A 12887-nucleotide genomic window follows, 5' to 3' on the forward strand; every position below is an offset into this window, starting at 1 on the left:
AGGTAAACGCTGCCTTCTTAAGAGTTTCAGGGCTAAAAGATCCCACTGAGGAGGACACTGAGAGTAGCAACAGCCACAATAGAGTGTTCTCATGTAATTCTGTCTTATTTGTGCCCTCTTCTGCCAGGGCAGTGCAGGAGACAGGAGAAGGAAAGGAAGGGAGAGCTGACTGCACTGCTCTCTGATAGCTGCTTGGGGGACTGGGGTAGACTCTGCTTTTCCCTGGAGCTGCTGACTCTTGCACACATCTTGGGAAATATTCTCACTGGACTCTGGTAGCAAAAATGCTTGGTCCTTCTTCTTCTCCAGCCCAGCAAGAGGGCACTGGTGGCCAGGCTCAGTTCCAAGAGGTGACACTGCACTTCCATCAGAGTACCTGGATGTGCCGTGGTGGAGCCAAAGGCTGTGATTTGAGCTCCCAGTGTTGGTCCAGGTTACTATTAGCACCAGCATCATTGCCTCAAAACCAGGAGGATGGAGAGCACTTGGAATGGCGTGAAGGAAAGCCTCATGCCCTGCTGCTCCAGTGGCAGGTGGCCCTTGGCTGTTGGCCGCTCCAGGAGGTCACATCTGGGGGAGAAGACAGATGGTGAAGCTGAAGTGACTGCCCTGAGCCCCAGCCCAGCCACCCTGTGCACACTTACAGCATTGCCTCTTTAACGGGGAGGGAGGTCTGGAGCCAAGTGACAACTGTGCTGCCATGTGCCTCATACAGCCGGACCACCACAGCCTCGGGTCTGTCCTCAGCCTTTGCAGACACAACATAGAAAGGAGTTCACACAGAGGAGATGGGAACATCCCAACCTACATCTCTATACCTCAGCCAGACCAAAATGATCTCGACTGAACTGCTCTGACACGCAGAACAGAGTAGTCACTGTAGCCACTCAGCCAATCCTGCCTGCCACCCAGTGCTGGGGAGAAAGCAGAACACACTGAACAACAGCAGCTTCAGAACTGCCCCCTCCGCCTCCCTGCTTCTTCCTGAGGGACTTGCCTGCTTGACAGTCTCCAGAACAACTGCAGGTGAGCTCAGAGAAAAGGCACTCCAGGCTAGGCACTGCATAGAGCTGGCCGGGACCGCGTGGAGGGGGAAATTCAAGTTGTAGGCACACTGGATTACACCAGCATCCTGGAAGGAGCCTGCAAAACGAGATCCTCCAGTCAGTCTCTATGCACTGACAGGCAGAGATGGGCCACCTTGCACTGAGGCACGCTGGAGCATCTTCTACTCTGGGTTTCCTCACAGCCTCCAACTCTGCTCATCACTCACCCCGGTGAGGCATCACAGCGTAGGTGAACTGGTGGTGGGCAATATCTGCAGTGGCATCAGGGGACTTCGGTGCTCTCAGCCTAAGGAAAGAGGTGGGTAAGAGGTGGGTAAGAGGTGGGACTCTCCACGGGATCTTCTGTCACTCAGCCCAGAGCACTGACAGGACAACTGCCTCCCAGTTACTTTGCATCTGGGCCCGGAGGTGGATTCTGGCAACACTCTAGACACAGTGTCCCAGAAGCTAAAATCAACCTCTGAATGGTTGTGAAAATTTTAGCTGATAAGATTCAAAATATGCATTTCCTCCTAGCTTCGCGTGCATACGTAACAATGACATTCCATTTCCCTCCTTAAGTCTCCCTTCCTGGGGTGTGTTCTGGCCAGCAACAGAGAAATTACTTGGTGCAAATGTGGCTCTGTACTCTCTGGCATTATCTATGAGCGTATGCCATCGGAATTACATTATCTTAGTCAATTTTAATTACATCAGCCAACAAGTTTTAGAAGACAGCCACCCACTTAGGCTAATAACAGGCTATTTCCTTATTAACTATGATCATTCAGGACCAGACGCTGCCCTGACTTGAAACAGACACCTCAGAAAGCACAATGACTGCTGCAGCTCCACCCTCACCACAAACCCACTCACAAAGAGAGGCTGAGGACATTCCTGTGTGCTGATGCTCCATATTTACTGTCGTTCAGCACTGCCACCCCGAAGCCGTGCTCAGAGAGATCCATCCACTTGTGAGCCCACACCTGCAGGAGATAGCAAGGGACATCTTCATCGCACAAGGCTATTGCCTGGGAGGAAAGCAGCCCATCATGAGACCAGCCCTCTTCTCACCTCAAATCGGGCCCAGTCCCAGGATGTGTTCCAGTGTGTTGGCCGCTGCAGGTGCCCAAATTGGATTTCATAGGTGGCATTCGTGCTCCGGACCTGCACGGGGAACTCCACCTTCAGGAACTTGTGAGACTCCTTCCAGTCAACCTAAATGCAATAGCAGAAAGGCATCACCATGGGCTGACAGGCAGGGATTGCAATCACCCTTCCCTGATGTGCAGCAGCCAGCTACCAGCCAGGCTGGACCAGGTACAGTACAACAGCCACTGAAGACTGAAAGCAGCAGAACTGACTGATTTCTTCCACCTTGTCCCTCTAAGGACCTCATTCTGGGACTACCTGCACCTTCTGCAGAGGACAATAGGCAGTGGGGGCCCCCAGAGCAGGAGATAAGATGGGGAATAAAACATGGAACCAAGGTTCAGCTCCCCAGGGAGCACAGCAGCCACTAGCCTCACCTGGGTCTTGAAGCAGATGTACGGGCACATGGCATCCAGGATGATCTCCTGGGTTAGGGTGCTGCTTTCCCCGACCCTCAGAGAGAAGCTGGCGCTTCCCCGCAGGCCCCCTGCCAGGGTGATTTCCAGAGGCTTCAGCAGTGTTGTCACTGGCTTCCTAGAGACAGGGGTAAAGGCAGAGATAGTCCCAGCCCAGCAGATCTAGGTTCCCAAATCCCAATCCAGCCTCACACACAGCAGTTGCTCACTTCTACAGAGTGAATTTCCCCAAGACAGGAGAGGTGCTGAGGTTTGGTTACAGCTGAAACTGACAGGGAGGTGAGAACTTCAAAGCAAAGTCAAAACTTAAGTGCTGCAGGTAGTGCTCCTCTACCTGGTCTCCAAGTGATAATCCATCACGTCCCAGGCATCCCAGTACAGTGGAACATCATCAAAGAGTGCAAACTGGTTGGCACGACAGCCATCAGCAACCGACTCTCTGGAACAAGGCAGAACAGAGAAAAGCAGCTTAAGAAGAGGCAGTGGTGAAGGGCTCACAATGAGAAGAAAGACCTGAGAGAGGTCTTATGTGCCCAGATGCAGGAAGCAGGTGAGAGACTCACCTCTCAGACTGCGCCAGCCGAAGAGAGGTCAGGCGCCCCATGGCATCCAGGCAGACTGCAATCAGCCCATTCTCCATGGTAATGGAGCCATCCTCCTGGGAGAAAAGGACAGACAGATTTCACAGACTCATGCCTTCGGGAGCTGAGGGGGTGTGGAGTTCCCAGCTGTAGAACTGGATCCCCTACGCTTCTCCCCAGTCAGCCTCTGAAGCAGGTACCTCAATCTGAGGACAAACACAGCTATGCTTACCTGTTTGATCACTGCCACAGGCTGAGGGGGCAGCAGTGATTCCCTCACTATAGCATAACCCATGCTGGGAGCTGTCACCAGAGCTGGAAAGGAAAGAGGTTTTGTGTCAGCATCTTCCCCAGACCCATCCTTAAGTTACGCTGTGTTGCCCTGGTGCTCTCACATTCACACCCTCCTCCTCCTTATCCATCAATCAGAGACAACCTGAAGTGGGATCAGCCCCAGGAAACATTTGGACAAATCAGTAAACCCTCTCCAGGACAGGGAGAGGCAGAGTAATTCTTTGCTGGCTGCCTCTGACACTGTAAGAAAACCTGATGCACGCGCTACCTCCGAGTTAGACGAACCTAAAGCCTCTGTTCCAGCTGTCCCAGTCCTGGAGATCACCTCCGTCCGCTCCCAGGGCAAAGTGTTCAGCACAAGAATGCTCTCAGCACTTCCAGACTTGAGCTGCAGCAGTTCTCCACACAAGGACTGCACGGCTTCCTCCTGCAGGCGAGTGCCAGCCCTGCGGATCTCTGAGCAAAAACCAGCCCAAATTGGACCCAGACAGGCAGTTTCTCCCATCTGAGAGCTTCTGGAGCTCTCGTGCAAAGTACATACACTTTAACTACTTCCAAGCTACAATTACTAAGTATTCTTAATATTAATTACCATTATCCATTAAGCAAAGTTTATGATTGTTCTTATTAACTTTGTTACAAGATTACAGTGAGCTATGCCAGTTCAATTGGAAAATTGCTGAGCTATAATAAAGTAAGCCATTGCAATTGCCCGTGGGCAGTCAGGAGCAATCTTTAGCTCCCACCTTTGCTAGTGCAGTAACTCAGCATGTTTTGCTCGTTTCCTGGTTGAATTTGGCCAATTACTGACACATGCCTGCACACACTGTGCTGCACAGGTCTGAGCCACATTGCCAGGCAGTCTGAAATTGAAACCACTGCAACAGGCAGGACTCAAGGTGCTCCAATAGGTAAGTAAGTGCCCTCCTAGCCCAACTCCCTGCTCACCTGCATAGTATTGCAGGGCATCCCTGACCACAAGCTGGATACAGCTGCCTGGTAATACGTCATGGAACTGGTTGAGCAGCAATAACCTGGAACAGAAAAGAAACCACATAAGGAAGCAGGGGAGAGCACTAGATTTGTTCTAGCTTACCAAGCCCTGTTTGCAAGATAGACAGACTTAGTAACTGCTCCCTATGCCCCCAGTAGGGAATAATGGGGAGATTTTTTGCATAGCACACTTTAAATCCCCTTATGTTAGGACATGTCAACTGTCATCTTAGTAAACCACAACCACAGAGATTAAGAGCTGACTGTTTTAATCCCTTGGGACTACCAGATATATTATTGCACGAGTTCAGACCAGTCAAATCTGGCCAAGGATAAGTGTAGGCTGGAGAGAAAATTTCCAAGCAGCACAGCAGTAAAGGTTTGGAGCTTCCAAAGGATTTGGAGTGAAGGTTTGAAGATTCCAATGGGAGAAGCAAGGCACTGAAACTGTTTCCCATTAAGTTCTCATCAGTTTATGGAAGAATTATTGTTTGCACAGCAGTCATGCTCCTGTAACTTCCTTACCTCCAGAGCTGCTGCAGCTGGCTAGCAGGATACTGGAACGTGCCACCCTGTGCCACAGCCAAGGTGCTAAGTACTTCCACATCATGGAGTATTCGCTCACACTCCCGATTCCCCTTCTTTATCTAGTGCCAATCAGGAAGGGAAGGAAGATCCTTAGAAAAGCTGTAGCCAGGAGTGGATTTCTAACACCAGCAGCAGTGCAGGAAGGTTGGTTACCTGTCGGTGTCACGAGCTGCCATTACTAGCTTTTTTTTTTGGCCAACAGATCAAACTGGCTTACAGCCTTATAACCCCCACCACGGGCCACTGCTTAACCCCCAGGCCAGGCTCTACTCACTTTTCTCTGCTCCTAATTCTTCATTCCTCCTCTGCAATTATCAGGGCCCTGCTAAAGAGCAGGACACGACAGTTATTGACCACAGGAGGTCTGCTGTGTCTTGGCTCCCTTCTCACCCTGGAAGCAAGCCTGACTAAAGACTGACAGCAGATCTGCCTTTTGGAGTGCTGGCACAATGAGCACTACCCAAACCCTGGAGCCACTTGAGCAGTAGCAAAGAGAACTGAGAGCAGCCACCTTCCCTGAGGGAAAGGGATCCCACTGCCCCATCCCACACGTGCAGTCACCTGGGCCTGAGTGGTGTATGTCCCATTGTGCAGCTCGAGGAAGAGCTCTCCCACCCAGGTGCACAGCTGCGAGGACTCCTTCTCCAGGGCAGAAAAAAAACAGTCAGGAGTGGAGATCTGAACCCTGTGGGAGAGAGGTGCAAACAGCAGTGAGCCAGGAGAGAAGTGCATGACACAACAGTGGGGTATTCCCACCAGAACGGCGCCAGTTACAGAAATGAGGCTTCCAAAACCCCTACACACATGGCCAGAGGTGCAGACCACTTACGCTTGGAGAAAGGAGACCACTAACTGGAGAATGGAAACAGCCAGTTCTGAAATCCTCCCATACTACAAAGTGCAGGCAGGAGATGGGAGTAGTATGATGCAAGCTAGCTGAGGAGCAGCAGCTATTTGATACCTTGACTTGCTGTTAAATCATTTCTCCCCAGGTCAAGCCCAACAGCCCTTTGTCTAATCTATATATTGTGTACACAGCTGCTTTAGTAAAAGCAATGGGAGGCCATGGAGGCTGTGACAAGTGCTCTGTGCCTGTGCGAGAAGGCAAGAAAGGATTTTTCCTCTCACCTTGGCAGCCCATCTGTATCACTCATCCTCTTCATCCTGTCCAGCATATTTTGCGTGGGGCCACCTCCTCCATCTCCAAAGCCAAAAAGGACAGCGCTGTGGTTCACACGTCCTTTGTCCTTGTTGTTCTTCACTGTTTTCAGCATCTAGAAGGAATTTTGGACAGCTGCAGTCTGTTGGTGCCCAGCCCCAGCTCTCCTTGCTCCACACAAGAAAGTCAGCCTTGCCCCTCTTCCCCAGCCCAAACCACAAGAATCAGGCATAGACACATCACAGAGGCAGGTAACTAACTGCTAGGTTAACTAAAGGCCTTCATTTGGTAATCCCACTCCCCCCTCTGACAGTGTCCCCTCCTAGGAGCCCCAGATCTGGCCCCACAAGGCTGGCATTGCACTTCACATGCACATTTGGCAAGCTCAATTACCTCCTCCACTCGCCCATGCATCCCATAGGAGTCACCAGGGGGGAAATGGGTCAGGACTCGGGATCCATCAATGCCTTCCCAAAAGAAGGTGTGATGCTGCAGACAAGCCAGAGAAAAGTACGGTGTCTCAAAGAGCCACAAAGTGCCTGAATGTTGGAACACAAACCACAATTCCCAGGAGTTCCCAAAAACTCATGCCAGCACAGGCAAGTGATCAACCCACCCCTTGCTCAGTGTTTCAAGGCTCCCAAACTAATCTCCCACACGAAAGTGCATGTGGAGAGTGCAGTTCAACCACATCAGCACAGAACTCGTGCACCAGAAGCCCATGCTCCCTTGCAAGCCTTGTCACGCACAAAGCCCAGCACCCAAGTCTCCAGGGAAGTGCAGAGGGGACAGGCACCTCAAAAACCTGCAGGATACACACTAAGCCTTCCCTTTCTCTCCATGTCACGACTTGGAAGAAAAGCTTCTATCAGCTGAGCTAAGGACTGGCTTGAGTCATGGAACAAATGGGTCCAGCCCTGCAGACAGACTCCAGCAACCCTACGTCCACCCCTGGGAAGAAGGGAAGCACAACTCACTGGGAAGGTGTTGACCAGGTTCCAGCTGAGCTTCTGCGTGAGGAACCGTTTGATCCCACAGCCACACATCAGCTGGGGCAGCTGGGCTGAGTACCCAAATGTGTCTGGCAGCCAGAACTGGGAGAAGAGGAAGAGAAACACAAGAGTCACACTGACCTGAGTTTGTTCCGGGTATCCTGGCTCTAAAACCTTAATGCAGAGAGGAGACAAGATGTGCTAGAAAAGGAGCAACTCTAGACACTTGCCAGAGAACAGCAGATAATAAAATTGAGACCTAACCCTGTGCTAACTGGCAGGATGTATGGGTGATCGGATATTCACTCATCGCAGCTTTAGTAGCCTATGTGAGGTACCTGAAAATTTTATCTGGAGGGCAAACCGGAGAGAAATCCTGAAGCGTAGCAAGAGGTGGAAGTAGAACATGTGCAAGAAAGGCATGCTGGAAAAGAGCAAGTACCTCTGAGCAGATCCGGCCAAACTGCTCCTGGAAGAACCTCTGGCCCTGAAGGAACTGCCGCACCATGGACTCCCCACTGGGCAGGTTTCCATCCTGGGAGCAGAGCACAAGGAGTCAGCATCCTCTCTTGCAAGGCATGTGCCAAGCCAGGCATAGGAGAAGCCTCCAGCCCACTCCCACTGTGACCCTGCCCGCAAAGGGTCTGAACACAGCTTGGCACTGCAGAGGGGAAACAAAAAGGTGTGGTGAGCCAGGCTCACCGTGCTTCTCACCATTTCCACCCAGGTGCCTCCAACAGGAATGAACTGCCCCTTGGCCACGTAGTCCTGAATCTGGGCATAGAGTCCAGGGTACCAGCTCCGTACCCATTCGAATTGCTGTGCCTGCCAGAGCACAGAAGTCAGCCTCAGCTCCCACCACATTGCTCCACACCAATGGTCCTGCTCTCTGTAACCACACAGGACCCTGGTCACCCCTGTCTCATTTGGAGTCACACAGGAGAAGCAGCATGCCACAGGCAGAAGAGATTCTCAGTGAGCTTGGCATCAATTCTTCATGCTGCTCAGAGCAAACCACTCCACTCCCAAACCCCAGGGCTGCTCAGACAATCTCTGTCCCTCAGGAAAACTCCCTGGAGATTCCTCAACCCTCCCATGCAAAAGGCAAGCTGGGCTGCAGCTCTGTTGGCTTTCAGAGACTGCTGCACCCCTCAGATAAAGACCTTACCCAGTAACCCTGAAACCAGCCCTGGTGAGCTGCAGCCTGGCCACCCTGAGCTGCAGGCTGCGGTGACCCCTGGGGATTGCAGTGACCCCATCCCCCCAATTCAGGAGGGAATTGGCTCACCTGAGAGCAGGCAAAGGTGAGCTCTGGGTTGTGCTCCATCAGACGGATCACCGTGACCCAGCTGCGAGCACATTTCCGGATAGTCTCCTCATATGGCCACAGCCAGGCTGTAGGGACAGACACACGGCCCTACCACGGTTATGACTTGGCACAAGCACCATCCCTGGCTGCCTGGGTAAGGCAGGCTCCTTTGGGAATGGGGCTGCGCTGTCTTTCAAAGATCAACCAGGGAAAATGCAACAGCAAAATGCTATCCTTTGACTGATGTGTCTGACAGCACCACAGTCTGGGGTCTCTGCTGCCTCTCTGCTGAAAACTGAAGTCCTCTCCAAGGACTGGAAATCGAGGGGTGATGGCAGAAAACAGTGGTCTGTAATCCACCTCCCATCAGCACCCCCATCAGTGCTCCAGACTGCACAGCTAGCCAGACATACATCCCTCTGCCTCACAGCCCAATCAGACCAGCTGTGTGGTAGCACAGAAGTCCCTTTTCCCTTCCTTCAGGGCTTGGTGCCTGCAGCCAAAGGGCAGTCAGCACTGCCATCCTGGCCAGTAGAGATGGAAAGCTGTACTGCTCTCACCAGAGTCAATGTGGCAGTGCCCCATGGCGTGGATGGTGTGCTGGCTCTCGCCGTTCCTCTGGCTGAAGATAGCTGCAGCCAGCTCATGGGCAGCAGGGAAGGTAGATGGGTCCTTAACATCACACACGTTGACAATCTGGTTGGCAGCATACAGGGCCTGGAAGCTCCTCTGGTTTTCCTCCCCGAGGAGCTAAAGGTGGGAGGGAGGACAGCTTGACTCTGAGCTCTCTGGCTCTCTGCACCAGCACGGATACATCTGCCTCACGGAGAATCTGCTACCTCCTCCCAACACCTGACTCTGTCAGTGGTTTCAGGCAGACACCACGTCTCTGCTCCACAGATACAACTTTGTCTTTGCATGTGTTTCTCTACAGCCAGGTTACACGTACACCCAACACCAGAGGGCTCTGGCCTAACAGACACTGTTTTGGACCAAGAGGTAGATGCAACAACCACCTGTGTTTTCTCCTCGTTTGGTTTTCTCATACTGCAGATAATGTCAGCCATGCTAAAGCAGTGGGAGCAAATACATATTCCTCTGGGGCCTCCTGGTGGGAGGAGACAGGTCATGGGACATGGAAGAAGGGGATAAAATATAGAAGCTGTAGAAGGAGGTAGGAATGCTGAGAAAAGGAATGGGCACACAGACCTGGGCCATGTCCAGCAGTATTTCCAGATCCACCAGCAGCTCGTAGACATCCCTGTTGAAGACGACCAACTCAGCCTTGCTCAAGGTGAATCTCCTGTCAGGGTCTGGAGGGGCTATCATGGAGCCCTGACCGGCCCCAAAGAGCCCATTGCAGGCCAGCTCCACATACAGTGTCAGACTGCAGAGACAAGAAGGAAACCATCAGGAAGCAGATTACAAGCACTCAGCTGGGAAAGCCCACTCTTACCCCACAGCAGGACTAGCCCAATTGTATTTCTGACAGACACACTGAGTACCCTGATACAGGCTTGAGTATCGCACCCCAGCTTTGGTTATTTCACCACCAAGCTCCCCCAGCAGCACAGAGTTTGGCCAAGCTGACCACTCACCTGTGGGGCTCTGTCTCCTTCAGGCTGCTTGTCAGTATGTAGCTGGTCTTCTCGCCTTCCTTAGTCAAACCCTGAAGGGGAAGGCAACACATAGAACCCACATTTACACAAGCCCTTGACAGCAGGCTTTACAGAGCTGCTGGACAGACAGGACACCACAAAGCCCTGCTGGATGGAGGGCTGTGGTCCCACATGTCATAGCACAGTGCTTCCCAAAGGAGTATGATGCTACCAGCAGGCCTGACTGTCAGGACTGAACTTTGGATACAGCCCACAGACCCTGTGCCTATCACAAAGCAAAGTAAGCAAACCACAAGTGTCACCCTCTCTCCTGTCCCACACGCCAGCCTCTTTGTGTGGAGCCAGGAGTTGGATTCGATGATCCCCATGGGTCCTTCCAATTTTGGATATTCTGTGATTTCATAACTGCCCCTCTTTGCACTGAAGTTTTTCACATATTTAAAGACTTCTCAAGCAGACTTGGTTTATTTCTTAAGGCTGAACCACAGCTATATATACTTCATGTTTTCTTTCATGACCACATTGTCTAGACTGCCAGTTATTCTTGGTTCTCTCCCTGTGGTCCATGTGTTGTTCCCCCCCAACAACACAAGCAGACATTTCTCTGAGGAACATATAACAAACAGGAGGGGATTTCTACTGCTCTGTTAGAGAGGAGCGAGGGAGGTAACTGCTCTGAAGATAGCAGAGTATATGGCATAGCTGGCATACACCCAACCCGCTCCTCCTTACCTGGACCGGCTGGGCATCTCGCCACACCATGCCTTCACCATCGCTCTCCCAGACAAAGTGCACCTCCCGTCCTGCCCATGCTGGGGGGATGCTCAGCTCCACCCTAAACCAGCAGGTCTCCCACCTGGAAGAGAACGCACAGCACCTCACTCACTGCTGAGACCTTCCCAAAGAGAAGTCTCGTGCCTTCTGAACCTCTGTGGGCAAAACACAGCAGGGACACTATGCAAGCGCAGTGTGCTCAGTGCAACAAGGCTATCTGTCTGCACAGACATGCTTTAACCAGCTCCCTGTGTGGCTGTCAGTGATAGAAAAACACAACACCTGCACAGGGCAGTCCTATCCTGTGCTATTTAAATGCACTGGACTTCCCCTCCCAGCAAGCTGCTGACCTGTCTGCTCTTTAACCATGTGAAACCTCTGGCTCACGGCACTGCTACCAGTTAGAGATGTGGCAGCCAGCCAAAAACCCAGCTGAGTGGGGTGAAGCTCTCCTCTGAGCCATCCATAAGGTAATGAAATCACAGTGGACTTGCTTTGATATGAAATGATGCTGATACAGAGCTGGGAGGAGTGGCTGACACACCAGAAGGCCATGCTGCCATTCAGCAAGACCTGGACAGACTGCTGAGTTGGGCAGAGAGGAATGTGATGAGCCTCAACAAGAGCAAGTGTATGGTCCTGCACCTGAGTAGGAACAACTGCATGCACCTATGTAAGTTAGGGGCTGATCTGACGGAAGGGTGCCCTGAGGAAAAGGACTTAGGGGTTCTGGTGGACAACAGCCTGATCATGAGCCAGCAGTGTGCCCTTGTGGCCAAGAAGGCCAATGGTATCCTGGGGTATATCATCAAGAGAGCATCCCCAGCAGGTTGAGGGAGGTGATCCTGCCCTCTGCTCTGCCCTGGTGAGGCCTCATCTGGAGTACCGTGTCCAGTCCTGGGCTACCCAGTGCAAAAAAACACAGGGATCTTCTTTGTAGCAGAGGGCCACAAAGATGATGAGGGCTTGGAGTACGGCCTGTACGAGGAAATGCTGGGAGACCTGGGACTGTTTAGTCTGGAGAAGTTTGAGAGATGATCTCATAACTGCTTACAAATATCTGAAGTGTGGGAGTCAAGTGGATGGAGCCAGGCTCTTTTCAGTGGCGTGCAGCAATCAAACAGGGGTCAACGGGCAAAAACTGGAACACAGGAAGTTCCATACAAACAAGAGGACTTGACTTTACTATCAGAGCGACGGAGCACTGCGACAGGTTGTCTAGAGAGGTGGTGGAGTCTCCTATGGGGATATTAAAGACCCAACTGGTCGCCGACCTGCCGTAAGGAACCTGCTTTAGCAAAAGGGCTGGGCTCGATCTCCAGAAGCCCTTTCTGACCCCTGGATGCCCAGCCTTTACCATGACTCTCAGCCCTGATGACAGCAGGGAGGGGCACATGGTGTCACCGCCGAGCCCGCCAGCCCTGGGGCTACTGAGAGCCCGTACTCACGTGGGCCCAAAGGTGTCCCCCACTCTGGCCGGCCTGAACTCCTGCACGACGGCCTCGCTGTAGGGGATCCGCCGTGGGGTCTGGAAGCAGGAGAGCGAGGTGGGCGTGCAGCTGTCCCCATAGAGTCTGTGGGCAGACACGGCCGGGATGTGGTGAGCTTAGGCAAGGGGACATGGCAAGCAGGGACCCCCACCCCACCCCCAGCTCCTCATGACAGTGAAGGAACAACAGCTGCCCGCCCGAGGCCGGGCCTCTACGCACTGAGGAGCCTCGGTGCTTCCCTCAGGGCTATACACCGAGCTAAGGCTCCTCCCGAGAAGGCAGCACCCGAAGGAGGGGTCCTCCCACGGCCCACCTGCCCCGCAGGTTGCAGTCGGTGAAGTAGGTGGCGGACACGAACTTCTCGACGCGCTCCAGCGCCGTACGCCGGTGCTTCAGCATGGCGGCGGCCACCCCACTACTGCGCATGCGCCTCCGTGCGGCCCGCACTGCCGCGGCTGGATGCGCCGCGCATGC

General features: G+C 52.8%; 1 protein-coding gene across 1 annotated transcript; it reads right to left on the reverse strand.

Moving 5' to 3' along the window:
- Positions 1 to 79: 79 nt before the first annotated feature.
- On the reverse strand, positions 80 to 12846 carry MAN2C1 (mannosidase alpha class 2C member 1). The gene is made up of 26 exons (NM_001389372.2): positions 12727 to 12846; positions 12372 to 12497; positions 10882 to 11005; positions 10129 to 10199; positions 9740 to 9917; positions 9091 to 9280; positions 8510 to 8616; positions 7936 to 8046; positions 7664 to 7756; positions 7207 to 7323; positions 6623 to 6718; positions 6199 to 6344; positions 5632 to 5755; positions 5008 to 5129; positions 4438 to 4523; positions 3775 to 3945; positions 3428 to 3510; positions 3178 to 3272; positions 2949 to 3053; positions 2576 to 2732; positions 2121 to 2264; positions 1923 to 2032; positions 1274 to 1353; positions 998 to 1143; positions 645 to 748; positions 80 to 570 (listed from the first exon to the last, which is right to left on the reverse strand). The coding sequence occupies exons 1-26, from the start codon at positions 12837 to 12839 to the stop codon at positions 453 to 455; spliced, it is 3117 nt and encodes a 1038-aa protein (NP_001376301.2). The 5' UTR covers positions 12840 to 12846; the 3' UTR covers positions 80 to 452.
- Between the last annotated feature and the right edge of the window lie 41 nt (positions 12847 to 12887).

The sequence above is a fragment of the Gallus gallus genome, chromosome 10 (genome assembly GCF_016699485.2).
Source record: "Gallus gallus isolate bGalGal1 chromosome 10, bGalGal1.mat.broiler.GRCg7b, whole genome shotgun sequence".
Lineage (NCBI taxonomy): Eukaryota > Metazoa > Chordata > Aves > Galliformes > Phasianidae > Gallus > Gallus gallus.

Coding starts and splice junctions, on each gene's coding strand:
- MAN2C1 (NM_001389372.2), bottom strand. CDS start 12,839: ATGCGCAGTAGTGGGGTGGCCGCCGCCATGCTGAAGCACCGGCGTACG. Junction 6,719..7,206: donor ACCTGGTCAACACCTTCCCA/GTGAGTTGTGCT, acceptor GCTTGTCTGCAG/CATCACACCTTCTTTTGGGA. Junction 2,265..2,575: donor ACATCTGCTTCAAGACCCAG/GTGAGGCTAGTG, acceptor TATTGCATTTAG/GTTGACTGGAAGGAGTCTCA.